Below are 27,346 nucleotides of genomic sequence, written 5' to 3' on the forward strand. Positions count from 1 at the left end.
ACAGCAGCTCTATCCTGTAACTGAACCAGGATGTAACAGCAGCTCTATCCTGTAACTGAACCAGGATGTAACAGCAGCTCTATCCTGTAACTGAACCAGGATGTAACAGCAGCTCTATCCTGTAACTGAACCAGGATGTAACAGCAGCTCTATCCTGTAACTGAACCAGGATGTAACAGCAGCTCTATCCTGTAACTGAACCTGGGTAGAGGATGTAACAGCAGCTCTATCCTGTGAACCCTGTCTCTATCCTAAACCAGGATGTAACAGCAGCTGATATATCCTGTAACTGAACCAGGATGTAACAGCAGCTCTATCCTGTAACTGAACCAGGATGTAACAGCAGCTCTATCCTGTAACTGAACCAGGATGTAACAGCAGCTCTATCCTGTAACTGAACCAGGATGTAACAGCAGCTCTATCCTGTAACTGAACCAGGATGTAACAGCAGCTCTATCCTGTAACTGAACCGGTAGAGGATGTAACAGCAGCTCTATCCTGTAACTGAACCGGTAGAGGTTGTAACAGCAGCTCTATCCTGTAACTGAACCGGTAGAGGATGTAACAGCAGCTCTATCCTGTAACTGAACCAGGATGTAACAGCAGCTCTATCCTGTAACTGAACCAGGATGTAACAGCAGCTCTATCCTGTAACTGAACCAGGATGTAACAGCAGCTCTATCCTGTAACTGAACCAGGATGTAACAGCAGCTCTATCCTGTAACTGAACCGGTATGTAACAGCAGCTCTATCCTGTAACTGAACCAGGATGTAACAGCAGCTCTATCCTGTAACTGAACCAGGATGTAACAGCAGCTCTATCCTGTAACTGAACCGGTAGAGGATGTAACAGCAGCTCTATCCTGTAACTGAACCGGTAGAGGTTGTAACAGCAGCTCTATCCTGTAACTGAACCGGTAGAGGATGTAACAGCAGCTCTATCCTGTAACTGAACCGGTAGAGGCTGTAACAGCAGCTCTATCCTGTAACTGAACCAGGATGTAACAGCAGCTCTATCCTGTAACTGAACCGGTAGAGGATGTAACAGCAGCTCTATCCTGTAACTGAACCGGTAGAGGTTGTAACAGCAGCTCTATCCTGTAACTGAACCGGTAGAGGATGTAACAGCAGCTCTATCCTGTAACTGAACCGGTAGAGGATGTAACAGCAGCTCTATCCTGTAACTGAACCGGTAGAGGATGTAACAGCAGCTCTATCCTGTAACTGAACCGGTAGAGGTTGTAACAGCAGCTCTATCCTGTAACTGAACCGGTAGAGGATGTAACAGCAGCTCTATCCTGTAACTGAACCGGTAGAGGATGTAACAGCAGCTCTATCCTGTAACTGAACCGGTAGAGGATGTAACAGCAGCTCTATCCTGTAACTGAACCGGTAGAGGTTGTAACAGCAGCTCTATCCTGTAACTGAACCAGGATGTAACAGCAGCTCTATCCTGTAACTGAACCGGTAGAGGTTGTAACAGCAGCTCTATCCTGTAACTGAACCGGTAGAGGATGTAACAGCAGCTCTATCCTGTAACTGAACCGGGATGTAACAGCAGCTCTATCCTGTAACTGAACCGGGATGTAACAGCAGCTCTATCCTGTAACTGAACCGGGATGTAACAGCAGCTCTATCCTGTAACTGAACCGGGATGTAACAGCAGCTCTATCCTGTAACTGAACCGGGATGTAACAGCAGCTCTATCCTGTAACTGAACCGGGATGTAACAGCAGCTCTATCCTGTAACTGAACCGGTAGAGGATGTAACAGCAGCTCTATCCTGTAACTGAACCGGTAGAGGATGTAACAGCAGCTCTATCCTGTAACTGAACCAGGATGTAACAGCAGCTCTATCCTGTAACTGAACCGGTAGAGGTTGTAACAGCAGCTCTATCCTGTAACTGAACCAGAATGTAACAGCAGCTCTATCCTGTAACTGAACCGGTAGAGGATGTAACAGCAGCTCTATCCTGTAACTGAACCGGTAGAGGTTGTAACAGCAGCTCTATCCTGTAACTGAACCGGTAGAGGTTGTAACAGCAGCTCTATCCTGTAACTGAACCAGGATGTAACAGCAGCTCTATCCTGCAACTGAACCAGGATGTAACAGCAGCTCTATCCTGTGTTAATGTTGACACCTGTCTGGACTATCAGTAATGTGTTAACGTTGTGTTAACGTTGTGGTAACGTTGTGTTAACGTTGTGTTAACATTGTGTTAACGTTGTGTTAACGTTGTGGTAACGTTGTGTTAACGTTGTGTTCGTAGTTATGTGAAGAAGTTGACCGGTCCCCCTCCAGCCAACTACACCTGTTATCGCTGTGGCAAGAACGGACATCACATCAGGAACTGTCCTACTAACGGGGTAAGACATCACATCAGGAACTGTCCTACTAACGGGGTAAGACATCACATCAGGAACTGTCCTACTAACGGGGTAAGACCACATCAGGAACTGTCCTACTAACGGGGTAAGACATCACATCAGGAACTGTCCTACTAACGGGGTAAGACATCACATCAGGAACTGTCCTACTAACGGGTGAGACATCACATCAGGAACTGAAACGGGGTGAGACATCACATCAGGAACTGTCCTACTAACGGGTAAGACATCACATCAGGAACTGTCCTACTAACGGGGTAAGACATCACATCAGGAACTGTCCTACTAACGGGTAAGACATCACATCAGGAACTGTCCTACTAACAGGGTAAGACATCTATCAGGAACTGTCCTACTAACGGGGTAAGACATCACATCAGGAACTGTCCTACTAACGGGGTAAGACATCACATCAGGAACTGTCCTACTAACGGGTAAGACATCACATCAGGAACTGTCCTACTAACTGAACCGGTAGGGTAAGACATCACATCAGGAACTGTCCTACTAACGGTAGGGTAAGACATCACATCAGGAACTGTCCTACTAAGGGGTAAGATCACATCAGGAACTGTCCTACTAACAGGATGTAAGACATCACATCAGGAACTGTCCTACTAACGGGGTAAGACATCACATCAGGAACTGTCCTACTAACGGGGTAAGACCACATCAGGAACTGTCCTACTAACAGGGTAAGACACCACATCAGGAACTGTCCTACTAACGGGGTAAGACATCACATCAGGAACTGTCCTACTAACGGGGTAAGACATCACATCAGGAACTGTCCTACTAACGGGGTAAGACATCACATCAGGAACTGTCCTACTAACGGGTAAGACATCACATCAGGAACTGTCCTACTAACGGGGTAAGACATCACATCAGGAACTGTCCTACTAACGGGGTAAGACATCACATCAGGAACTGTCCTACTAACGGGGTAAGACATCACATCAGGAACTGTCCTACTAACGGGGTAAGACATCACATCAGGAACTGTCCTACTAACGGGGTAAGACATCACATCAGGAACTGTCCTACTAACGGGGTAAGACATCACATCAGGAACTGTCCTACTAACGGGGTAAGACATCACATCAGGAACTGTCCTACTAACGGGGTGAGACATCACATCAGGAACTGTCCTACTAACGGGGTGAGACATCACATCAGGAACTGTCCTACTAACGGGGTAAGACATCACATCAGGAACTGTCCTACTAACGGGGTGAGACATCACATCAGGAACTGTCCTACTAACGGGGTAAGACATCACATCAGGAACTGTCCTACTAACGGGGTAAGACATCACATCAGGAACTGTCCTACTAACGGGGTAAGACATCACATCAGGAACTGTCCTACTAACGGGGTGAGACCACATCAGGAACTGTCCTACTAACGAGGTGAGACATCACATCAGGAACTGTCCTACTAACGGGGTAAGACATCACATCAGGAACTGTCCTACTAACGGGGTAAGACCACATCAGGAACTGTCCTACTAACGGGTGAGACCACATCAGGAACTGTCCTACTAACGGGGTAAGACATCACATCAGGAACTGTCCTACTAACGGGGTAAGACCACATCAGGAACTGTCCTACTAACGGGGTAAGACATCACATCAGGAACTGTCCTACTAACGGGGTAAGACATCACATCAGGAACTGTCCTACTAACGAGGTAAGACATCACATCAGGAACTGTCCTACTAACGGGGTAAGACCACATCAGGAACTTGGTACCAGAGCAACCCAGTAAGTGTGTGTGTGTGTGTTTGTTATCGTTGTTGTTCAGAGCAACCCGGTAAGTGTGTGTGTGTGTGTGTGTGTGTGTGTGTGTGTGTGTGTGTGTGTGTGTGTGTGTGTGTGTGTGTGTGTGTGTGTGTGTGTGTGTTAGAAGGAGAAAGGGTTTGAGCCACCCCAGAGGATCAAGAAGAGTACCGGCATTCCCCGTTCCTTCATGACGGAAGTGGACGACCCGTCTATAAAGGGAGCCCTGTTGACCAACACCGGCCACTACGCCATCCCTACGATAGACGCGTGAGTTACTGCCGACCTCTGACCCCCCCATGTTGACCAACACCGGCCACTACGCCATCCCTACGATAGACGCGTGAGTTACCTCCGACCTCTGACCCCCCCCCATGTTGACCAACACCGGCCACTACGCCATCCCTACGATAGACGCGTGAGTTACCTCCGACCTCTGACCCCCCCCATGTTGACCAACACCGGCCACTACGCCATCCCTACGATAGACGCGTGAGTTACCTCCGACCTCTGACCCCCCAGCCCCCATGTTGACCAACACCGGCCACTACGCCATCCCTACGATAGACGCGTGAGTTACCTCCGACCTCTGACCCCCCAGCCCCCATGTTGACCAACACCGGCCACTACGCCATCCCTACGATAGACGCGTGAGTTACCGCCGACCTGACCCCCCAGCCCCCATGTTGACCAACACCGGCCACTACGCCATCCCTACGATAGACGCGTGAGTTACTGCCGACCTCTGACCCCCCACCCCCATGTTGACCAACACCGGCCACTACGCCATCCCTACGATAGACGCGTGAGTTACCTCCGACCTCTGACCCCCAGCCCCCATGTTGACCAACACCGGCCACTACGCCATCCCTACGATAGACGCGTGAGTTACCTCCGACCTCTGACCCCCCATGTTGACCAACACCGGCCACTACGCCATCCCTACGATAGACGCGTGAGTTACCTCCGACCTCTGACCCCCCCATGTTGACCAACACCGGCCACTACGCCATCCCTACGATAGACGCGTGAGTTACTGCCGACCTCTGACCCCCCCCCCCATGTTGACCAACACCGGCCACTACGCCATCCCTACGATAGACGCGTGAGTTACCTCCGACCTCTGACCCCCCCAGCCCCCATGTTGACCAACACCGGCCACTACGCCATCCCTACGATAGACGCGTGAGTTACTGCCGACCTCTGACCCCCCCATGTTGACCAACACCGGCCACTACGCCATCCCTACGATAGACGCTTGAGTTACCTCCGACCTCTGACCCCCCCAGCCCCCCATGTTGACCAACACCGGCCACTACGCCATCCCTACGATAGACGCGTGAGTTACCTCCGACCTCTGACCCCCCCAGCCCCCATGTTGACCAACACCGGCCACTACGCCATCCCTACGATAGACGCGTGAGTTACCTCCGACCTCTGACCCCCCCAGCCCCCATGTTGACCAACACCGGCCACTACGCCATCCCTACGATAGACGCGTGAGTTACCTCCGACCTCTGACCCCCCCAGCCCCCATGTTGACCAACACCGGCCACAACGCCATCCCTACGATAGACGCATGAGTTACCTCCGACCTCTGACCCCCAGCCCCCATGTTGACCAACACCGGCCACTACGCCATCCCTACGATAGACGCATGAGTTACCGCCGACCTCTGACCCCCCCAGCCCCCCATGTTGACCAACACCGGCCACTACTCCATCCCTACGATAGACGCGTGAGTTACTTCCGAACTCTGACCCCCCCCACGTGGCTAGCAGATGTTATTGGTCACATGGTTAGCAGATGTTATTGGTCACATGGTTATCAGATGTTAATGGTCACATGGTTATCAGATGTTATTGGTCACATGGTTAGCAGATGTTATTGGTCACATGGTTATCAGATGTTATTGGTCACATGGTTAGCAGATGTTAATGGTCACATGGTTATCAGATGTTATTGGTCACATGGTTAGCAGATGTTAATGGTCACATGGTTAGCAGATGTTATTTGTCACATACACATGGTGAGCAGATGTTATTGGTCACATGGTCAGCAGATGTTATTGGTCACATGGTAAGCAGATGTTATTGGTCACATGGTTATCAGATGTTATTGGTCACATGGTTAGCAGATGTTATTGGTCACATGGTTATCAGATGTTATTGGTCACATGGTTAGCAGATGTTATTGGTCACATGGTAAGCAGATGTTATTGGTCACATGGTTAGCAGATGTTATTGGTCACATGGTTATCAGATGTTATTGGTCACATGGTTAGCAGATGTTAATGGTCACATGGTTAGCAGATGTTAATGGTCACATGGTTAGCAGATGTTATTGGTCACATGGTTATCAGATGTTAATGGTCACATGGTTAGCAGATGTTATTGGTCACATGGTTATCAGATGTTAATGGTCACATGGTTAGCAGATGTTATTGGTCACATGGTTAGCAGATGTTATTGGTCACATGGTTAGCAGATGTTATTGGTCACATGGTAAGCAGATGTTATTGGTCACATGGTTAGCAGATGTTATTGGTCACATGGTTAGCAGATGTTATTGGTCACATGGTTAGCAGATGTTATTGGTCACATGGTTAGCAGATGTTATTGGTCACATGGTTAGCAGATGTTATTGGTCACATGGTTAGCAGATGTTATTGGTCACATGGTTAGCAGATGTTATTGGTCACATGGTGAGCAGATGTTAATGGTCACATGGTTAGCAGATGTTATTGGTCACATGGTGAGCAGATGTTATTGGTCACATGGTTAGCAGATGTTATTGGTCACATGGTTAGCAGATGTTAATGGTCACATGGTTAGCAGATGTTAATGCGAATGTAGCGAAATTCTTGTGCTTCTAGTTCCGACAATGCAGTAATAACCAACAAGTAATCTAACTAACAATTCCAAAACTACTGTCTAATACACAGTGTAAGGGGATAAAGAATATGTACATAAGATATATGAATGAGTGATGGTACAGAGCAGCATACAGTAGATGGTATCGAGTGCAGTATATACATATGAGATGAGTATGTAAACAAAGTGGCATAGTTAAAGTGGCTAGTGATACATGTATTACATAAGGATGCAGTAGATGATATAGAGTACAGTATATACATATGAGATGAATAATGTAGGGTATGTAAACATTATATAAAGTGGCATTGTTTAAAGTGGCTAGTGATATATTTTAAATCATTTCCCATCAATTCCCATTATTAAAGTGGCTGGAGTTGAGTCAGTGTGTTGGCAGCAGCCACTCAATGTTACCTTTAACCCCTGACCTCTGACATCTAACCCGTAAGTAAACCTCTCTGTGTGTGTGTGTGTGTCTCCCCCTCCACAGTGAGGCCTACGCTTTAGGTAAGAAGGAGAGGCCTCCGTTCGTCCCCAGGGACCAGTCCAGTTCCGAGGAGGACGAGGATCCAGTCCCTGATGAGCTCCTCTGTCTGCTCTGTAAAGACCTGATGACTGACGCCGTGGTCATTCCCTGCTGTGGCAACTCCTACTGTGACGACTGTGAGTCGATGCTCTCTCCTCTCCTCAGGTATCCATAGTGACTGATGCTCTCTCCTCTCCTCAGGTATCCATAGTGACTGATGCTGTCTCCTCTCCTCAGGTATCCATAGTGACTGATGCTCCGTCTCCTCTCCTCAGGTATCCATAGTGACTGATGCTGTCTCCTCTCCTCAGGTATCCATAGTGACTGATGCTCTCTCCTCTCCTCAGGTATCCATAGTGACTGATGCTGTCTCCTCTCCTCAGGTATCCATAGTGACTGATGCTCTCTCCTCTCCTCAGGTATCCATAGTGACTGATGCTCTCTCCTCTCCTCAGGTATCCATAGTGACTGATGCTGTCTCCTCTCCTCAGGTATCCATAGTGACTGATGCTGTCTCCTCTCCTCAGGTATCCATAGTGACTGATGCTCTCTCCTCTCCTCAGGTATCCATAGTGACTGATGCTCTCTCCTCTCCTCAGGTATCCATAGTGACTGATGCTCTCTCCTCTCCTCAGGTATCCATAGTGACTGATGCTGTCTCCTCAGGTATCCATAGTGACTGATGCTCTCTCCTCTCCTCAGGTATCCATAGTGACTGATGCTGTCTCCTCAGGTATCCATAGTGACTGATGCTGTCTCCTCTTCTCAGGTATCCGTACGTCTCTGCTGGAGTCAGAGGAACATGTGTGTCCCACCTGTAGCCAATCGAATGTCTCCCCTGACGCGCTCATAGCCAATAAGTTCCTGCGCCAGGTAAAACTCTCTCAGGCTCCGCCTACTCAACCCTGGCCTTTATTTATTTAGTGAGGTGACGTGTATGAAATGTTCCACAACATACAGGTGTCTTCAGAAAGCATTCAGACCACTTGACTTTTTACACATTTTGTTACGTTAGTCTTGTTCTAAAATAGATTAAATTGTTTTTTCTAATCCCCTCTCGTCAATCTACACACAATAACCCATAATGACATCACAATACCCCATAGTGACAGCACAATATCCCATAATGACATCACAATACCCCATAGTGACATCACAATAACCCATAATGACATCACAATATCCCATAGTGACATCACAATATCCCATAGTGACATCACAATATCCCATAGTGACAAAGCTAAAACAGAAACAACACAGTTACATTAATATTCAGACCCTTTACTCTGTACTTTGTTGAAGCACCTTTGGCAGCAATTACAGCCTCGAGTCTTCTTGGGTTTGACGCTACAAGCTTGGCACACCTGTATTTGGGGAGTTTCTCCCATTCTTCTCTGCAGATCCTCTCAAGCTCTGTCAGGTTGGATGGGGAGCGTTGCTGCACAGCTATTTTCAGGTCTCTCCAGAGATGTTCGATCGGGTTCAAGTCCGGGCCACTCAAGGACTTTCAGATACTTGTTCCAAAGCCACTCTTGTGTCGTTGTCCTGTTGGAAGGTGAACCTTCACCCCAGTTTGAGGTCCTGAGCGCTCTGGAACAGGTTTCATCAAGGATCTCTGTACTTTTCTCCGTTTATCTATCCCTCAATCCTGACTAGTCTCCCAGTCCCTGCCGCTTAAAAAACATCCCCCACAACATGATGCTGCCTCCACCACCATGCTTCACCGTAGGGATGGTGCCAGGTTTCCTCCAGACGTGACGCTTGGCATTCAGGCCACAAAGTTCAATCTTGGTTTCATCAGACCAGAGAATCTTGTCTGGCCACTCTACCATAAAGGCCTGATTGGTGGAGTGCTGCAGAGATGGTTGTCCTTCTGGAAGGTTCTCCCATCTCCACAGAGGAACTCTGGAGCTCTGTCAGAGTGACCATCGGGTTCTTGGTCACCTCCCCGACCAAGGCCCTTCTCCCCCGATTGCACATTTTGGTTGGCGGCCAGCTCTAGGAAGAGTCTTGGTGGTTCCAAACTTCTTCCATTTAAGAATGATGGAGGCCACTGTGTTTTTGGGGAACTTCAATGCTGCATAAATGTTTTGGTACCCTTCCCCAGATCGACACAATCCTGTCTTGGAGCTCTACAGACTATTCCTTCGACCTCCTGGCTTGGTTTTTGCTCTGACATGCACTGTCAACTGTGGGACCTTTATATAGACAGGTGTGTGCCTTTCCAAATCATGTCCAATCAATTGAATTTACCACAGGTGAACTCCAATCATGTTGTAGAAACATCTCAAGGATGATCAATGGAAACAGGAAGCACCTGAGCTCAATTTCAAGTCTCATAGCAAAGTGTCAGAATAATTATGTAAATAAGGTATTTCTGTTTTTTACTGGTAATAAATGTGCTAACATTTCTAAAAAACTGTTTTCGCCTTGTCATTATGGGGTATTGTGATGTCATTATGGGGTATTGTAATGTCATTATGCGGTATTGTGATGTTATTATGGGGTATTGTGATGTCGTTATGGGGTATTGTGATGTCATTATGCGGTATTGTGATGTCATTATGGGGTATTGTGATGTCATTATGGGGTATTGTGATGTCATTATGGGGTATTGTGTTTAGATTGAGGGAACTTTTAAAATGAATTTTAGAATAAGGCTGGGGTCTGAATACTTTCCTACTGCACTGTATATTCTATACTATATACTGTTAAATAAAAATGTAATAAAACTAACATACTGTAGAAATGTTGAATTCCTCCTCTCCTCTCCTCTCCTCTCCTCTCCTCTCCTCTCCTCTCCTCTCCTCTCCTCTCCTCTCCTCTCCTCTCCTCTCCTCTCCTCTCCTCTCCTCTCCTCTCCTCTCCTCTCCTCTTCCTCTTCCTCTCCTCAGGCGGTTAATAATTTTAAGAATGAGACCGGTTACGCCAAACGCATGATGACGAGAGTCGCCCAGCCCCCCGTCGTCCCCACCCCTCCTCTTCAGCCTCAGTCCCGCCCTCAGTGCCCGCTCCAGCCTATCAGGAGCCAGCAGGACCCACTTATGCCCCGCCCTCCAGCCTTAGACACGCCACCATTGGCTCAGCAGCAGGTTGGCCCGCCCCTCAGGTAAGATGAATGTAGTTGTCACTAGTGTCTGGGTGACATTTTCCTCACACATCTAATTGTGTTATTTTCACCCTAGAGTCGGGAACCATAATAACTCCTCCCACATGGCTGCTGGCTCCTCCTATAACTCAACGGGTCCCTCCCCCCAGCACCCAACCAATCACAACAACACGCTTATGCTAAAGTAAGATTCTCTCTCTTAAACTTGCCCTTTCTTTTGCTCTCTCTCTCCCCGTCTCTCTCTCTCACTGTCTGTCTGTTTCTCTCTGTTTCTCTCTGTCTCTCTCTCTGTCTCTCTCTCTGTCTCTCTCTCTCTCTGTCTCTCTCTGTCTCTCTCTCTGTCTCTCTCTCTGTCTCTCTCTCTGTCTCTCTCGCTGTCTCTCTCGCTGTCTCTCTCGCTGTCTCTCTCGCTGTCTCTCTCTCTCCCTCTCTCTCTCTCTCTCTCTGTCTCTCTCTCTGTCTCTCTCTCTGTCTCTCTCTGTCTCTCTTCCCCTCTCATAGACACAGCCAGTGAACAGAGGTGTCTGTCAGGTTGAGGTTAAGTAACGATGATACATGTCTGTTTTTCCAGAGAGCCAGAGAGTGGAGGAGTTCAGTCTGTGGTGGTCTCAGCCGACCCCCCTCTAGCCACTGCCCCCATGACCAAGGTGAACACACACACACACACACACACACACACACACACACACACACACACACACACACACACACACACCTTCCAAATAGATCAGGTGTGTATTGTCAGACGTTATGTTGTTGTTGCTACCAGAGTGTCTGTGTGTTGTTGTTGTCTATAGGAATACCATGTTCCAGTGATGAGCCAACCCCAGTCTGACAGTCACTCCCTGCAGAGGACAGGTAACCCCCCCACTACCCCAGTCTGACAGTCACTCCCTGCTGAGGACAGGTAACCCCCCCGACTACCCCAGTCTGACAGTCACTCCCTGCAGAGGACAGGTAACCCCCCACTACCCCAGTCTGACAGTCACTCCCTGCAGAGGACAGGTAACCCCCCACTACCCCAGTCTGACAGTCACTCCCTGCAGAGGACAGGTAACCCCCCACTACCCCAGTCCGACAGTCACTCCCTGCAGAGGACAGGTCTCTCCCCCCACTACCCCAGTCTGACAGTCACTCCCTGCAGAGGACAGGTACCCCCCACTACCCCAGTCTGACAGTCACTCCCTGCAGAGGACAGGTAACCCCCCACTACCTCTGTCTCCCAGTCTGTCTCGGTCTCTCCTGCAGAGGACAGGTAACTCCCCCCACTACCCCAGTCTGACGGTCACTCCCTGCAGAGGACAGGTAACCCCCCACTACCCCAGTCTGACTGTCACTCCCTGCAGAGGACAGGTAACCCCCCACTACCCCAGTCTGACTGTCACTCCCTACAGAGGACAGGTCTCTTTCCCCCACTACCCCAGTCTCTCTCTCTCCTCTCTGACAGGTCACTCCCTGCAGTCTCTCTCCTGCAGAGGACAGGTCCCCCCACTACCCCAGTCTGACTGTCACTCCCTGCAGAGGACAGTCTCTGTCCCCCCACTACCCCTCTGTCTCTCTCTGACAGTCTTCCCCTCCTAGACACAGAGGACAGAGGTGTCCCCCACTACCACCATGTCTGACAGTCTCCCTGCAGAGGACAGGTACCCCCCCTAGCCACTACCCCAGACCTGACAGTCACTCCCTGCAGAGGACAGGTAACCCCCACTACCCCAGTCTGACAGTCACTCCCTGCAGAGGACAGGTACCCCCCACTACCCCAGTCTGACAGTCACTCCCTGCAGAGGACAGGTAACCCCCCACTACCCCAGTCTGACGGTCACTCCCTGCAGAGGACAGGTAACCCCCCACTACCCCAGTCTGACAGTCACTCCCTGCAGAGGACAGGTACCCCCCCCAGAGACCCCCCCACTACCCCAGTCTGACAGTCACTCCCTGCAGAGGACAGGTAACCCCCCCCCACTCCCCCAGTCTGACAGTCACTCCCTGCTGAGGACAGGTACCCCCCCCACTACCCCAGTCTGACAGTCACTCCCTGCAGAGGACAGGTAACCCCCCACTACCCCAGTCTGACGGTCACTCCCTGCAGAGGACAGGTAACCCCCCCCCACTACCCCAGTCTGACAGTCACTCCCTGCAGAGGACAGGTAACCCCGCCCCCCACTACCCCAGTCTGACGGTCACTCCCTGCAGAGGACAGGTAACCCCCCCCCACTACCCCAGTCTGACAGTCACTCCCTGCAGAGGACAGGTAACCCCCCCACTACCACTACCCCAGTCTGACAGTCACTCCCTGCAGAGGACAGGTAACCCCCCACTACCACTACCCCAGTCTGACAGTCACTCCCTGCAGAGGACAGGTAACCCCCCCACTACCACTACCCCAGTCTGACAGTCACTCCCTGCAGAGGACAGGTAACCCCCCCCACTACCCCAGTCTGACAGTCACTCCCTGCAGAGGACAGGTAACCCCCCACTACCCCAGTCTGACGGTCACTCCCTGCAGAGGACAGGTACCCCCCACTACCCCAGTCCGACAGTCACTCCCTGCAGAGGACAGGTACCCCCCCCAGAGACCCCCCTCACACTGTCATATTTAACAGTGCTGCTCTCTTCCTGAAACAGGTCTTCCTCCCAGACTTTCTGAAGGACCAGCCCATTGGGACAGGTACAGGTGTGTGTGTTTATCTCTGCGTGTTAGCTATGTTATGTTAGTTTTAACATTTGACACACCTGACTAGTGATGTCACGTCCTGTTCCTGTCTCTCTCTCACTCTCCAGCCCCTCCGGTCGTGGCAGGAACCATAGCGACCGCGCCCCTCCCTCCCAGCCTCCGCCCACCAACGTGCCACCCCTTCTCTACAACCCTCCCTCCATTTTCTCCTCCCCTCTACCCCATCCCCCAGGTGTCATACCCCCCCACTACCCACCTCCCCACTTCCCCCCAGGGCAACAGCCCCCCTCCAGCTACTCCCTGCCCCCTCCTGGCTACCCCCCTACCCCAGGAGTCACCAACCCCCCCTGGGCGCCCCCCAACACCCAGCCCCCCCTCGCCGGGAAGCCAATCCCCTCCTCTTCCTTCCTGTCCAAGGATGAGTTCTACAGACAACAGAAGAGGCTGAAGGATAAGTGAGTAAACAGACTGTCATTCTGACTGTCATTCTGACTGTTGTTCTGATGGACTGACTGTTGTTCTGACTGTCGTTCTGACTGTCGTTCTGACTGTCGTTCTGACTGTTGTTCTGATGGACTGACTGTTGTTCTGACTGTTGTTCTGACTGTTGTTCTGACTGTTGTTCTGATGGACTGACTGTCGTTCTAACTGTCGTTCTGACTGTTGTTCTGATGGACTGACTGTCATTCTGACTGTCATTCAGACTGTCATTCAGACTGTTGTTCTGATGGACAGACTGTCATTCTGACTGTTGTTTGGACTGACTGTTGTTCTGATGGACAGACTGTCATTCTGACTGTTGTTCTGATGGACTGACTGTTGTTCTGATGGACTGACTGTTGTTCTGACTGTTGTTCTGATGGACTGACTGTCGTTCTGACTGTTCTGATGGACTGACTGTTGTTCTGACTGTTGTTCTGACTGTCGTTCTGACTGTCGTTCTGACTGTTGTTCTGATGGACTGACTGTCATTCTGACTGTTGTTCTGATGGACTGACTGTCATTCTGACTGTTGTTCTGATGGACTGACTGTCATTCTGACTGTTGTTCTGATGGACTGACTGTCATTCTGACTGTTGTTCTGATGGACTGACTGTCATTCTGACTGTTGTTCTGATGGACTGACTGTTGTTCTGACTGTTGTTCTGATGGACAGACTGTCATTCTGACTGTTGTTCTGATGGACAGACTGTCATTCTGACTGTTGTTCTGATGGACAGACTGTCATTCTGACTGTCGTTCTGACTGTTGTTCTGATGGACTGACTGTTGTTCTGACTGTTGTTCTGACTGTTGTTCTGACTGTCGTTCTGACTGTCGTTCTGACTGTCGTTCTGATGGACTGACTGTCATTCTGACTGTTGTTCTGATGGACTGACTGTCATTCTGACTGTTGTTCTGATGGACTGACTGTCATTCTGACTGTTGTTCTGATGGACTGACTGTCATTCTGACTGTTGTTCTGATGGACTGACTGTTGTTCTGACTGTTGTTCTGATGGACTGACTGTCATTCTGATGGACTGACTGTCATTCTGACTGTTGTTCTGATGGACTGACTGTCATTCTGACTGTTGTTCTGATGGACTGACTGTCATTCTGACTGTTGTTCTGATGGACTGACTGTTGTTCTGATGGACTGACTGTTGTTCTGATGGACTGACTGTTGTTCTGATGGACTGACTGTCATTCTGACTGTTGTTCTGATGGACTGACTGTCGTTCTGACTGTTGTTCTGATGGACTGACTGTTGTTCTGACTGTTGTTCTGATGGACTGACTGTCATTCTGACTGTTGTTCTGATGGACTGACTGTTGTTCTGATGGACTGACTGTTGTTCTGATGGACTGACTGTTGTTCTGATGGACTGACTGTTATTCTGACTGTTGTTCTGATGGACTGACTGTTGTTCTGACTGTTGTTCTGATGGACTGACTGTCATTCTGACTGTTGTTCTGATGGACTGACTGTGTTCTGACTGTTGTTCTGATGGACTGACTGTCATTCTGACTGTTCTGATGGGACTGTCATTCTGACTGTTGTTCTGATGGAGGACTGTCATTCTGACTGTTGTTCTGATGGACTGACTGTCATTCTGACTGTCGTTCTGATGGACTGGACTGGACTGACTGTCGTTCTGACTGTCGTTCTGATGGACTGACTGATTCTGACTGTTGTTCTGATGGACTGACTGTCATTCTGACTGTTGTTCTGATGGACTGACTGTCATTCTGACTGTTGTTCTGATGGACTGACTGTCATTCTGACTGTTGTTCTGATGGACTGATCATTCTGACTGTTCTGATGGACTGATCTTTCAGTTCTCAGGACTGACTGTCATTCTGACTGTTGTTCTGATGGACTGACTGTTGTTCTGATGGACAGACTGTCATTCTGACTGTTGTTCTGATGGACTGACTGTTGTTCTGATGTCATTCTGACTGTTGTTCTGATGGACTGACTGTTGTTCTGACTGTTGTTCTGATGGACTGACTGTTGTTCTGACTGTTGTTCTGATGGACTGACTGCCATTCTGACTGTTGTTCTGACTGGATGGTCTGACTGTTGTTCTGACTGTTGTTCTGATGGACTGACTGTCATTCTGACTGTTCTGTTCTGACTGGTTCTGATGACTGTCATTCTGACTGTTGTTCTGATGGACTGACTGTTGTTCTGACTGTTGTTCTGATGGACTGACTGTCATTCTGACTGTTGTTCTGATGGACTGACTGTCATTCTGACTGTTCTGATGGACTGACTGTTGTTCTGACTGTTGTTCTGATGGACTGACTGTCATTCTGACTGTTGTTCTGATGGACTGACTGTTGTTCTGACTGTTGTTCTGATGGACTGACTGTCGTTCTGACTGTTGTTCTGATGGACTGACTGTTGTTCTGACTGTTGTTCTGACTGTTGTTCTGACTGTCGTTCTGACTGTCGTTCTGACTGTCGTTCTGATGGACTGACTGTCCGTCTGACTGTTGTTCTGATGGACTGACTGTCCATCTGACTGTTGTTCTGATGGACTGACTGTCAGTCTCACTGTCGTTCTGATGGACTGCTTGTCATTCTGGCTGTTGTTCTGATGGACTGACTGTCATTCTGATGGACTGACTGTCATTCTGACTGTTGTTCTGATGGACAGACTGTCATTCTGACTGTTGTTCTGTTCTGACTGTTGTTCTGATGGACTGACTGTCATTCTGATGGACTGACTGTTGTTCTGATGGACTGACTGTCATTCTGACTGTTGTTCTGATGGACTGACTGTCATTCAGACTGTTGTTCTGATGGACTGACTGTCGTTCTGACTGTTGTTCTGATGGACTGACTGTCGTTCTGACTGTTGTTCTGATGGACTGACTGTTGTTCTGACTGTTGTTCTGATGGACTGACTGTCGTTCTGACTGTTGTTCTGATGGACTGACTGTTGTTCTGATGGACTGACTGTTGTTCTGATGGACTGACTGTTGTTCTGATGGACTGACTGTTGTTCTGATGGACTGACTGTTCTGACTGTTGTTCTGATGGACTGACTGTTGTTCTGACTGTTGTTCTGATGGACTGACTGTTGTTCTGACTGTTCTGATGGACTGACTGTCAGTCTGACTGTTGTTCTGATGGACTGACTGTCATTCTGACTGTCGTTCTGATGGACTGACTGTCAGTCTGACTGTTGTTCTGATGGACTGACTGATTCTGACTGTTGTTCTGATGGACTGACTGTCAGGTTCTGATGGACTGTCTCATTCTGACTGTTGTTCTGATGGACTGACTGTCATTCTGATGGACTGACTGTCTGACTGTTGTTCTGATGGATTCTGACTGTTGTTCTGATGGACTGACTTTGTTCTGATTGACTGACTGTTGTTCTGATGGACTGACTGTCATTCTGACTGTTGTTCTGATGGACTGACTGTTGTTCTGACTGTCATTCTGGGACTGACTGTCATTCTGACTGTTGTTCTGATGGACTGACTGTTGTTCTGATCTGACTGTTGTTCTGATGGACTGACTGTCATTCTGACTGTTGTTCTGATGGACTGACTGTCATTCTGACTGTTGTTCTGATGGACTGACTGTCATTCTGATGGACTGACTGTTATTCTGACTGTTGTTCTGATGGACTGACTGTCATTCTGACTGTTGTTCTGATGGACTGACTGTTGTTCTGATGGACTGACTGTCATTCTGACTGTTGTTCTGATGGACTGACTGTCATTCTGACTGTTGTTCTGATGGACTGACTGTCATTCTGACTGTTGTTCTGATGGACTGACTGTCATTCTGACTGTTGTTCTGATGGACTGACTGTCATTCTGACTGTTGTTCTGATGGACTGACTGTTGTTCTGACTGTTGTTCTGACTGACTGACTGTTGTTCTGATGGACTGACTGTTGTTCTGACTGTTGTTCTGATGGACTGACTGTCATTCTGACTGTTGTTCTGATGGACTGACTGTTGTTCTGATGGACTGACTGTTGTTCTGATGGACTGACTGTCATTCTGACTGTTGTTCTGATGGACTGACTGTTGTTCTGATGGACTGACTGTTGTTCTGACTGTTGTTCTGATGGACTGACTGTTGTTCTGACTGTTGTTCTGATGGACTGACTGCCATTCTGACTGACTGTTGTTCTGATGGACTGACATTCTGTCAGGACTGACTGTCATTCTGACTGTTGTTCTGATGGACTGACTGTCATTCTGACTGTGTTCTGATGGACTGACTGTTGTTCTGATGGACTGACTGTTGTTCTGACTGTTGTTCTGATGGACTGACTGTCATTCTGATGGACTGACTGTTGTTCTGATGGACTGACTGTCATTCTGACTGTTGTTCTGATGGACTGACTGTTGTTCTGATGGACTGACTGTTGTTCTGATGGGACAGACTGTCATTCTGACTGTTGTTCTGATGGACTGACTGTTCTGATGGACTAGACTGTCATTCTGACTGTTGTTCTGATGGACTGACTGTTCTGATGGACTGACTGTTGTTCTGATGGACTGACTGTCATTCTGACTGTTGTTCTGATGGACTGACTGTTGTTCTGACTGTTGTTCTGATGGACTGACTGTTGTTCTGACTGTTGTTCTGATGGACTGACTGTTGTTCTGACTGTTGTTCTGATGGACTGACTGTCATTCTGACTGTTGTTCTGATGGACTGACTGTTGTTCTGATGGACTGACTGTCATTCTGACTGTTGTTCTGATGGACAGACTGTCATTCTGACTGTTGTTCTGATGGACAGACTGTCATTCTGACTGTTGTTCTGATGGACTGACTGTTGTTCTGACTGTTGTTCTGACTGTTGTTCTGACTGTTGTTCTGACTGTTGTTCTGATGGTCTGACTGTTGTTCTGATGGACTGACTGTTGTTCTGATGGACTGACTGTTGTTCTGACTGTTGTTCTGATGGACTGACTGTCATTCTGACTGTTGTTCTGATGGACTGACTGTTGTTCTGACTGTTGTTCTGATGGACTGACTGTCATTCTCACTGTCGTTCTGATGGACTGACTGAGGAGTTTATCTGTCAGGTCAGGACTGTCTCATTCTGACTGTCGTTCTGATGGACTGACTGTCATTCTGACTGTCATTCTGATGGACTGACTGAGGAGTTTATCTTTCAGGTCAGGACTGTCTCATTCTGACTGTTGTTCTGATGGACTGACTGTTGTTCTGACTGTTGTTCTGATGGACTGACTGTTGTTCTGATGGACTGACTGTTGTTCTGACTGTTGTTCTGATGGACTGACTGTTGTTCTGATGGACTGACTGTCATTCTGACTGTTGTTCTGATGGACTGACTGTTGTTCTGATGGACTGACTGTTCTGATGACTGACTGTTCTGATGGACTGACTCCGTTGTTCTGATGGGATTGACTGTTGGTTCTGACTGTTGTTCTGATGGACTGACCTTGTTCTGATGGTCTGTCTTCTTCTGACTGTTGTTCTGATGACTGACTGGGTTCCTCTGACTGCCCTGATGGCTGAGTTCTGATGGACTGACTGTTGTTCTGATGGACTGACTGTTGTTCTGATGGACTGACTGTCATTCTGACTGTTGTTCTGATGGACTGACTGTTGTTCTGATGTTCTGATGGACCGACTGTCATTCTGACTTTGTTCTGATGGACTGACTGTTGTTCTGACTGTTGTTCTGATGGACAGACTGTTATTCTGATGGACTGACTGTTGTTCTGATGGACTGACTGTTGTTCTGATCTCTGTTGTTCTGATGGATGACTGTCATTCTGACTGTTGTTCTGATGGACTGACTGTTGTTCTGACTGTTGTTCTTCTGACTGTTGTTCTGATGGACTGACTGTTGTTCTGATGGAAGACTGTCATTCTGACTGAAGTTCTGAGGACTGACTGTCATTCCAGGTATGTTCTGATATAGATCATTCTGACTGTTGTTCTGATGGACAGACTGTCATTCTGACTGGTTCTGATGGACTCATATAATTCAGAAGGTTGTTCTGATGGACTGACTCTTATTCCAGTTGTATCTGACTCATATAATGACAGAAGGAGTTGAGACTCTTATTCTGACAGGTTCTGATAATACTCATATAATGACTGGTTCTGAGGAGACTCTTATTCCAGTTGTATAATACTCATATAATGACTGTTGTTCTGATGGACTGACTCTTATTCCAGGTATGACTCATATTCTGACAGTTGGAGAGGAGACTCTCTTCTCCTGGTATAATACTCATATAATTCAGAGAGTTGTTCTGATCCAGGTATAGACTGACTGTAATTCTGACAGGTATTCTACTCATATAATTCAGAGGAGGAGACTCTTATTCCAGGTATAATACTCATATAATTCAGAAGGACTGACTCTTATTCCAGGTATAATGGACTCATATAATTCAGAAGGAGATGGAGACTCTTATTCCAGGTATAATGGACTCATATAATCAGAAGGAGAGGACTGTCTCAGACTCTTGATGGACCGACTGTATAATACTGTCATATAATACTGAAGGAGTTTATCTTTCAGGTCAGACTGTCTTATTCTGACAGGTATAATACTCATATAATACAGAAGGAGAGTTGAGTTCTTATTCCAGGTATAATGGCCTCATATAATACAGAAGGGGGGAGAGGAGACTCTTCCAGGTATAATAGTCTTGACAGGTATGATGTCATCCAGGTATAATACTTCTCTATAATACAGAAGGAGAGGAGACTCTTATTCCAGGTATAATACTCATATAGCCCAGAAGGAGAGGAGACTCTCTTATTCCAGGTATAATACTCATATAATACAGAAGGAGAGGAGACTACTCTTATAAACAGGTATAATACTCATATAATACAGAAGGAATGTCTTCCTCTCTTATTCCAGGTATAATACTCATATAATACAGAAGCTGGAGGAGACGTACTTTGCCAAAGAGCTGCTAATACTCATATAATCCAGAAGGAGAGACGACGCTCTTATTCCAGGTAGAGTACAGAAAGATCCAGAAGGAGAGACGACTCTCTTATTCCAGGTATAATACTCATATAATACAGAAGGAGAGGAGACTCTCTTATTCCAGGTATAATACTCATATAATACAGAAGGAGAGGAGACTCTTATTCCAGGTATAATACTCATATAATACAGAAGGAGAGGAGACTCTCTTATTCCAGGTATAATACTCATATAATACAGAAGGAGAGGAGACTCTCTTATTCCAGGTATAATACTCATATAATACAGAAGGAGAGGAGACTCTCTTATTCCAGGTATAATACTCATATAATACAGAAGGAGAGGAGACTCTCTTATTCCAGGTATAATACTCATATAATACAGAAGGAGAGGAGACTCTCTTATTCCAGGTATAATACTCATATAATACAGAAGGAGAGGAGATTCTCTTATTCCAGGTATAATACTCATATAATACAGAAGGAGAGGAGACTCTCTTATTCCAGGTATAATACTCATATAATACAGAAGGAGAGGAGACTCTCTTATTCCAGGTATAATACTCATATAATACAGAAGTAGAGGAGACTCTCTTATTCCAGGTATAATACTCATATAATACAGAAGGAGAGGAGACTCTTATTCCAGGTATAATACTCATATAATACAGAAGGAGAGGAGACTCTTATTCCAGGTATAATACTCATATAATCCAGAAGGAGAGGAGACTCTTATTCCAGGTATAATACTCATATAATCCAGAAGGAGAGGAGACTCTTATTCCAGGTATAATACTCATATAATACAGAAGGAGAGGAGACTCTTATTCCAGGTATAATACTCATATAATACAGAAGGAGAGGAGATTCTCTTATTCCAGGTATAATACTCATATAATACAGAAGTAGAGGAGACTCTCTTAGTCCAGGTATAATACTCATATAATACCCATGCAATATTCACAGAGCACTAATAACTGTAAAACAATACGCATACAATACTCGTATAATAGTATTCTATACCTGCGTAGTAGTATTCTATACCTGCGTAGTAGTATTCTATACGCATATAATAGTATTCTATACTACTAACACTTAATCTCTTCCCCATCTCTCTCTTTCTCTCTCTCTGTCCATCTGTCTCTCTCTCTGTCCATCTGTCTCTCTCTCTGTCCATCTGTCTCTCTCTCTGTCCATCTGTCTCTCTCTCTGTCCATCTGTCTAATCTCTTCCCCATCTCTCTCTTCTCTCTCTCTCTGTCCATCTCTCTCTCTCTCTCTCTCTCTCCATCTGTCCATTTCTCTCTCTGTCTCCAGGTCTAGGTCGTCCTACAGTAGCTCATCCTACTCCAAATCCCGTTCCCGTTCTCGTTCGTACTCCCGTTCCTCCAGTCAGATCCAGATCCCGTTCCAGATCCCGTTCCAGGTCTTACTCCCGCTCTTCTCCGTACTCCCGCCGCCACGGACGACCTCGCGGCTACCGCTCCCGTTCCCGTGGCTACCGCCGATCGCGCTCGCCGCCGCCTTTCAGGGACGGTGGAGGGGCGGGACGGGGACGAGGTTACCGGTCGCGCTCTAGATCACCTGGCCAAGGGGGGTACCGGACCCACACTCCTCCTCCACCCCCAGGCTCCCGGAAGCCTGCCACTGCTGGGGCTCCACCGGAGGGTGAGAGGAAGTATCCGGGCCGGACCCGGGAGAGAGATCGGGAGCCGGCGGTGTACGACCGGGGTCCAGAGCACAAAGACCCGTACGAGAGGGAGAGGTACCGGGAGTGGGAGAAGGAGTACAGGGAATGGTATGAGAAATACTTAAAAAACTACAACTCCCACAACCCTCCTCCCAATAACCCCCCTCCCTACAGGGGCCGACCCCCCCTTGGTTTCGCCCCCGCCCCTGTGGCACCCCCAGCCGGACGAGACAGAGACCCCTACAACCCTCCTCCACCCTCGGACTTCTACCCCTCATCCCGACCCCGCCCGGACCGTGGATCCTCCCCCTTCAGTCGAGGGAGGAGGCGAGGTGAGGGCTATCCTCCTCCCCCCTCACACCCCTCTCCCAGGGGCAGGAACCAGCCAATGACATATCAGGAGAAGTGTGCTGAGCAGTTTGGAACTCTGCCGTTGTCCCGGTCAGCCAATCAGGATCATCAGACGCCACTGAAGGTCGCAAAGGGTGACAGAGGTCCGTCGTCGAGCGCCGCCTCTCCCGCGGTCACTGTGACCTCCGACCTGAAAGAGCAGAAGCACAGGAAGAGGAAGAAGAGGAGGACTGAGCAGGGGAGAGGGGGAGGGGAGTCCTTCAGTGCTTCTGACTCTACGGACGACGCTGGGAAAGAGGAGAAGAAGAAGAAGAGAACCGGGAGTACTCCCGTTGGTTCGTCAAGCCATGACGACTCCACCCCAGTACGGGACGAGCCAATAGACAGCGACGACTCAGTCCCGGACAAAGCTGATAGGTGGACCAGGGACAGTAAGGAGGAAGAAGTGAGGAGAAACAGTGACAGAGTTTATAAACGCGGACCGGACTCCGGCGTAGCGAGGAAAGACTCATCGTCCAAGAGCTGGAAGACCGTTAGAGAGACAGACCGGGACCAGATCGGTACAGACCGGGACCAGACCGGTACAGCCGGTTTAGCCTACCGGAAGACGTCTCTAACAGAACCATCAGCCAAACGGGTCAAAGGTGAATCTATTCCCTTCCAACCAGACTCTTGCACCTCCCTCCAGAGAGAGATGGAACTCCAACACTCTGCACCCCTAGCGTCAGCTCCCAAACGACCTCCTCCTAAACCCCACGCAGACCAGCTTGACACAGTTAGAATCAACCCAGACCTATTCAAACCGGTTAGAACCGACCCAAACCAGTTTAAACCTGTCAGAACCGACCCAGACCAGTTCAACACTGTGAGAACCGACTCAGACCAGTTTAATCCGGTTAGAACCGGCCCGGATCAGTTTAAACCTGTCAGAACCGCCCCAGACCAGTTCAACACTGTGAGAACCGACTCAGACCAGTTTAATCCGGTTAGAACCGGCCCGGATCAGTTTAAACCGTTCAGAACCGACCCGGACCATTCCAGACCAGCCAAGGAGGAGCAGAGAGGGAAGAGAGATCCAGCGTTTTGGCAGGACAGGGGCTCAGCGAGAGAGGACAAGCCCAGGAGAGAGGCTGACATCAGGGTGGGTAGAGAACAGGAGAGAGACCCTGGCAAAGCTCCAGACACCAAGTCTGAGAAGAGGAGGAGGAAGGAGGAGGAGGAGAAGAAGAGGAAGACGAGAAAGGAGGAGAGGAGTATGTCTGATAAGGAGATGGAGGTGCCCCGAATCAAATCTCCCGGAGTGGAGCTCGCCGAGACCGTAAAACCCTGCAACCTCAAACGTGACGTAGAGGAGGAGAGGGCTTCCGTAAGGCCTCTGATGGAGAGTGGGATGAAAGGAGGAGAACCTCAGAGGAAGATTAAGACCAACAGAGAAGAAGGGAGGAGGGCCGGCAAGCTTGCGGGCGTGGCCGGAACAGAGGCAGCCAATCAGAGCAGCTATATAAAGGGAAGCGTAGAGAGGAGCAAAGCCAAGAGGAACCGTAAGGTCCTAGCGTCCGACGGACCGGGAACCACCGTGGACTACACCAGGTGAGACTGGCTGTGTGGAAAACTGATTGTTTCATCTAGAAGTAACGAGTGTCTAGCTGAGTGGGTTGACAGGAAGTCTCTCTGGGATAACAGGAAGTATCTCTGGGATAATGTCAATGTCAAGTCATAACACATGATACAGTCCGACCCAATCCCCCATGGGGCAGTAGTCCTGTGAGGAGGAGGTGTCTATATTAACTATGTGTTGTTGTGTATTACACCACCAGTCCCCCAGGGGGCAGTAGTCCTGTGAGGAGGAGGAGGTGTCTATATTAACTATGTGTTGTTGTGTATTACACCACCAGTCCCCCAGGGGGCAGTAGTCCTGTTGTGTATTACACCACCAGAGGAGGAGGAGGAGGAGGAGGTGTCTATATTAACTATGTGTTGTTGTGTATTACACCACCAGTCCCCCAGGGGGCAGTAGTCCTGAGGAGGAGGAGGAGGAGGAGGAGGTGTCTATATTAATATTAACTATGTTGTTGTGTATTACACCACCAGTCCCCCAGGGGGCAGTAGTCCTGGGAGGAGGAGGAGGAGGTGTCTATGTAACTATGTGTTGTTGTGAGGAGTCCCCCAGGGGGCAGTAGTCCTGTGAGGAGGAGGAGGAGGAGGAGGTGTCTATATTAACTATGTGTTGCAGTAGACCTTGAGGAGGATTACAGGTGTCTATATTAACTATGTGTTGTGTATTACAGTCCCCCAGGGGGCAGTAGTCCTGTGAGGAGGAGGAGGAGGAGGTGTCTATATTAACTATGTGTTGTTGTGTATTACACCACCAGTCCCCCAGGGGGCAGTAGTCCTGAGGAGGAGGAGGAGGAGGAGGTGTCTATATTAACTATGTGTTGTTGTGTATTACACCACCAGTCCCCCAGGGGGCAGTAGTCCTGTGAGGAGGAGGAGGTGACTATGGTGTCTATATTAACTATGTGAGGAGGAGGAGGAGGTGTATTACTGTGTTGTTGTGTATTACACCACCAGTCCCCCAGGGGGCAGTAGTCCTGAGGAGGAGGAGGAGGAGGAGGAGGTGTCTATATTAACTATGTGTTGTTGTGTATTACACCACCAGTCCCCCAGGGGGCAGTAGTCCTGTGAGGAGGACCAGTCTATATTAACTAGGGGGTATTAGTAGTCCTGTGTGAGGAGGAGGAGGAGGAGGTGTCTATATTAACTATGTGTTGTTGTGTATTACACCACCAGTCCCCCAGGGGGCAGTAGTCCTGTGAGGAGGAGGAGGAGGAGGAGGTGTCTATATTAACTATGTGTTGTTGTGTATTACACCACCAGTCCCCCAGGGGGCAGTAGACCTGTGAGGAGGAGGAGGAGGAGGAGGAGGAGGTGTCTATATTAACTATGTGTTGTGTATTACACCACCAGTCCCCCAGGGGGCAGTAGTCCTGTGAGGAGGAGGAGGAGGAGGTGTCTATATTAACTATGTGTTGTTGTGTATTACACCACCAGTCCCCCAGGGGGCAGTAGTCCTGTGAGGAGGAGGAGGAGGAGGTGTCTATATTAACTATGTGTTGTTGTGTATTACACCACCAGTCCCCCAGGGGGCAGTAGTCCTGTGAGGAGGAGGAGGAGGTGTCTATATTAACTATGTGTTGTTGTGTATTACACCACCAGTCCCCCAGGGGGCAGTAGTCCTGTGAGGAGGAGGAGGAGGTGTCTATATTAACTATGTGTTGTTGTGTATTACACCACCAGTCCCCCAGGGGGCAGTAGTCCTGTGAGGAGGAGGAGGAGGTGTCTATATTAACTATGTGTTGTTGTGTATTACACCACCAGTCCCCCAGGGGGCAGTAGTCCTGTGAGGAGGAGGAGGAGGAGGTGTCTATATTAACTATGTGTCTATATTAACTATGTGTTGTTGTGTATTACACCACCAGTCCCCCAAGGGGCAGTAGTCCTGTGAGGAGGAGGAGGAGGAGGTGTCTATATTAACTATGTGTTGTTGTGTATTACACCACCAGTCCCCCAGGGGGCAGTAGTCCTGTGAGGAGGAGGAGGAGGTGTCTATATTAACTATGTGTTGTGTATTATCACCAGTCCCCCACCAGTAGTCCTCCCCCAGGGGGCAGTAGTCCTGTTGAGGAGGAGGAGTCCTGTGAGGAGGAGGAGGGTGTCTATATTAACTCCCCAGGGGTGTAGTCCTGTGAGTGTATTATTAACTATGTGTTGTTGTGTACCAGTCACCCCAGGGGGCAGTAGTCCTGTGAGGAGGAGGAGGAGGTGTCTATATTAACTATGTGTTCCCCCAGGGGGCAGTAGTCCTGTGTCTATATTATTACACAGTCCCCAGGGGGCAGTAGTCCCCCAGGGGGCAGTAGTAACTGTGTTGAGGAGGGGGAGTAGTCCTGTGAGGAGGAGGAGGAGGAGGTGTCTATATTAACTATGTGTTGTTGTGTATTACACCACCAGTCCCCCAGGGGGCAGTAGTCCTGGGAGGAGGAGGAGGTGTCTATATTAACTATGTGTTGTTGTGTATTACAGCACCAGTCCCCCAGGGGGCAGTAGTCCTGTGTGTGGCGATGGATCAGAGGGCAGAGCAGAGCAGAGGAAGACTGTCGTTAAAACACTGGAGGAATACACCAATGACAGCTCGGCACCTGCTGACGGTCACATAGTACTCATACAGGTCAGGATACACAGCTCTACACCTGTTAGACTAGATAGTACTCATACAGGAGACACAGCTCTACACCTGTTAGACTAGATAGTACTCATACAGGAGACACAGCTCTACACCTGTTAGACTAGATAGTACTCATACAGGAGACACACAGCTCTACACCTGTTAGACTAGATAGTACTCATACAGGAGACACAGCTCTACACCTGTTAGACTAGATAGTACTCATACAGGTCAGAGACACAGCTCTACACGTGTTATACTAGATAGTACTCATACAGGAGACACACAGC

General features: G+C 48.6%; 1 protein-coding gene and 3 long non-coding RNA genes across 4 annotated transcripts in view; 3 read left to right on the plus strand and 1 right to left on the minus strand.

Annotated features, from left to right (window-relative positions):
• LOC127927634 (E3 ubiquitin-protein ligase RBBP6-like) overlaps positions 1-27,137 on the plus strand; it is a 124,599-nt gene extending 97,462 nt beyond the window's left edge. The window contains exons 6-18 of the mRNA XM_052514252.1: positions 2,271-2,367; positions 4,298-4,440; positions 7,534-7,706; positions 8,339-8,442; positions 10,464-10,678; positions 10,755-10,862; positions 11,250-11,325; positions 11,476-11,536; positions 13,304-13,352; positions 13,460-13,807; positions 20,796-20,821; positions 22,108-24,421; positions 26,915-27,137. Of these exons, the coding sequence (XP_052370212.1) occupies positions 2,271-2,367; positions 4,298-4,440; positions 7,534-7,706; positions 8,339-8,442; positions 10,464-10,678; positions 10,755-10,862; positions 11,250-11,325; positions 11,476-11,536; positions 13,304-13,352; positions 13,460-13,807; positions 20,796-20,821; positions 22,108-24,421; positions 26,915-27,137 (3,937 nt within the window). The remainder of the gene's footprint in view (positions 1-2,270; positions 2,368-4,297; positions 4,441-7,533; positions 7,707-8,338; positions 8,443-10,463; positions 10,679-10,754; positions 10,863-11,249; positions 11,326-11,475; positions 11,537-13,303; positions 13,353-13,459; positions 13,808-20,795; positions 20,822-22,107; positions 24,422-26,914) is intronic.
• LOC127927641 (uncharacterized) lies at positions 4,849-5,452 on the minus strand. Its single transcript, XR_008128269.1, has 3 exons — positions 5,372-5,452; positions 5,142-5,214; positions 4,849-4,913 (listed from the first exon to the last, which is right to left on the minus strand). It is a non-coding gene; the product is annotated as an uncharacterized LOC127927641 (long non-coding RNA).
• LOC127927638 (uncharacterized) lies at positions 7,742-8,310 on the plus strand. The gene is made up of 3 exons (XR_008128266.1): positions 7,742-7,806; positions 7,845-7,952; positions 8,025-8,310. It is a non-coding gene; the product is annotated as an uncharacterized LOC127927638 (long non-coding RNA).
• LOC127927639 (uncharacterized) lies at positions 24,601-26,872 on the plus strand. The gene is made up of 5 exons (XR_008128267.1): positions 24,601-24,684; positions 25,244-25,324; positions 25,838-26,251; positions 26,353-26,433; positions 26,801-26,872. It is a non-coding gene; the product is annotated as an uncharacterized LOC127927639 (long non-coding RNA).
• Positions 27,138-27,346: the final 209 nt, after the last annotated feature.

Source organism: Oncorhynchus keta, unplaced genomic scaffold (assembly GCF_023373465.1).
Source record: "Oncorhynchus keta strain PuntledgeMale-10-30-2019 unplaced genomic scaffold, Oket_V2 Un_scaffold_16189_pilon_pilon, whole genome shotgun sequence".
Lineage (NCBI taxonomy): Eukaryota > Metazoa > Chordata > Actinopteri > Salmoniformes > Salmonidae > Oncorhynchus > Oncorhynchus keta.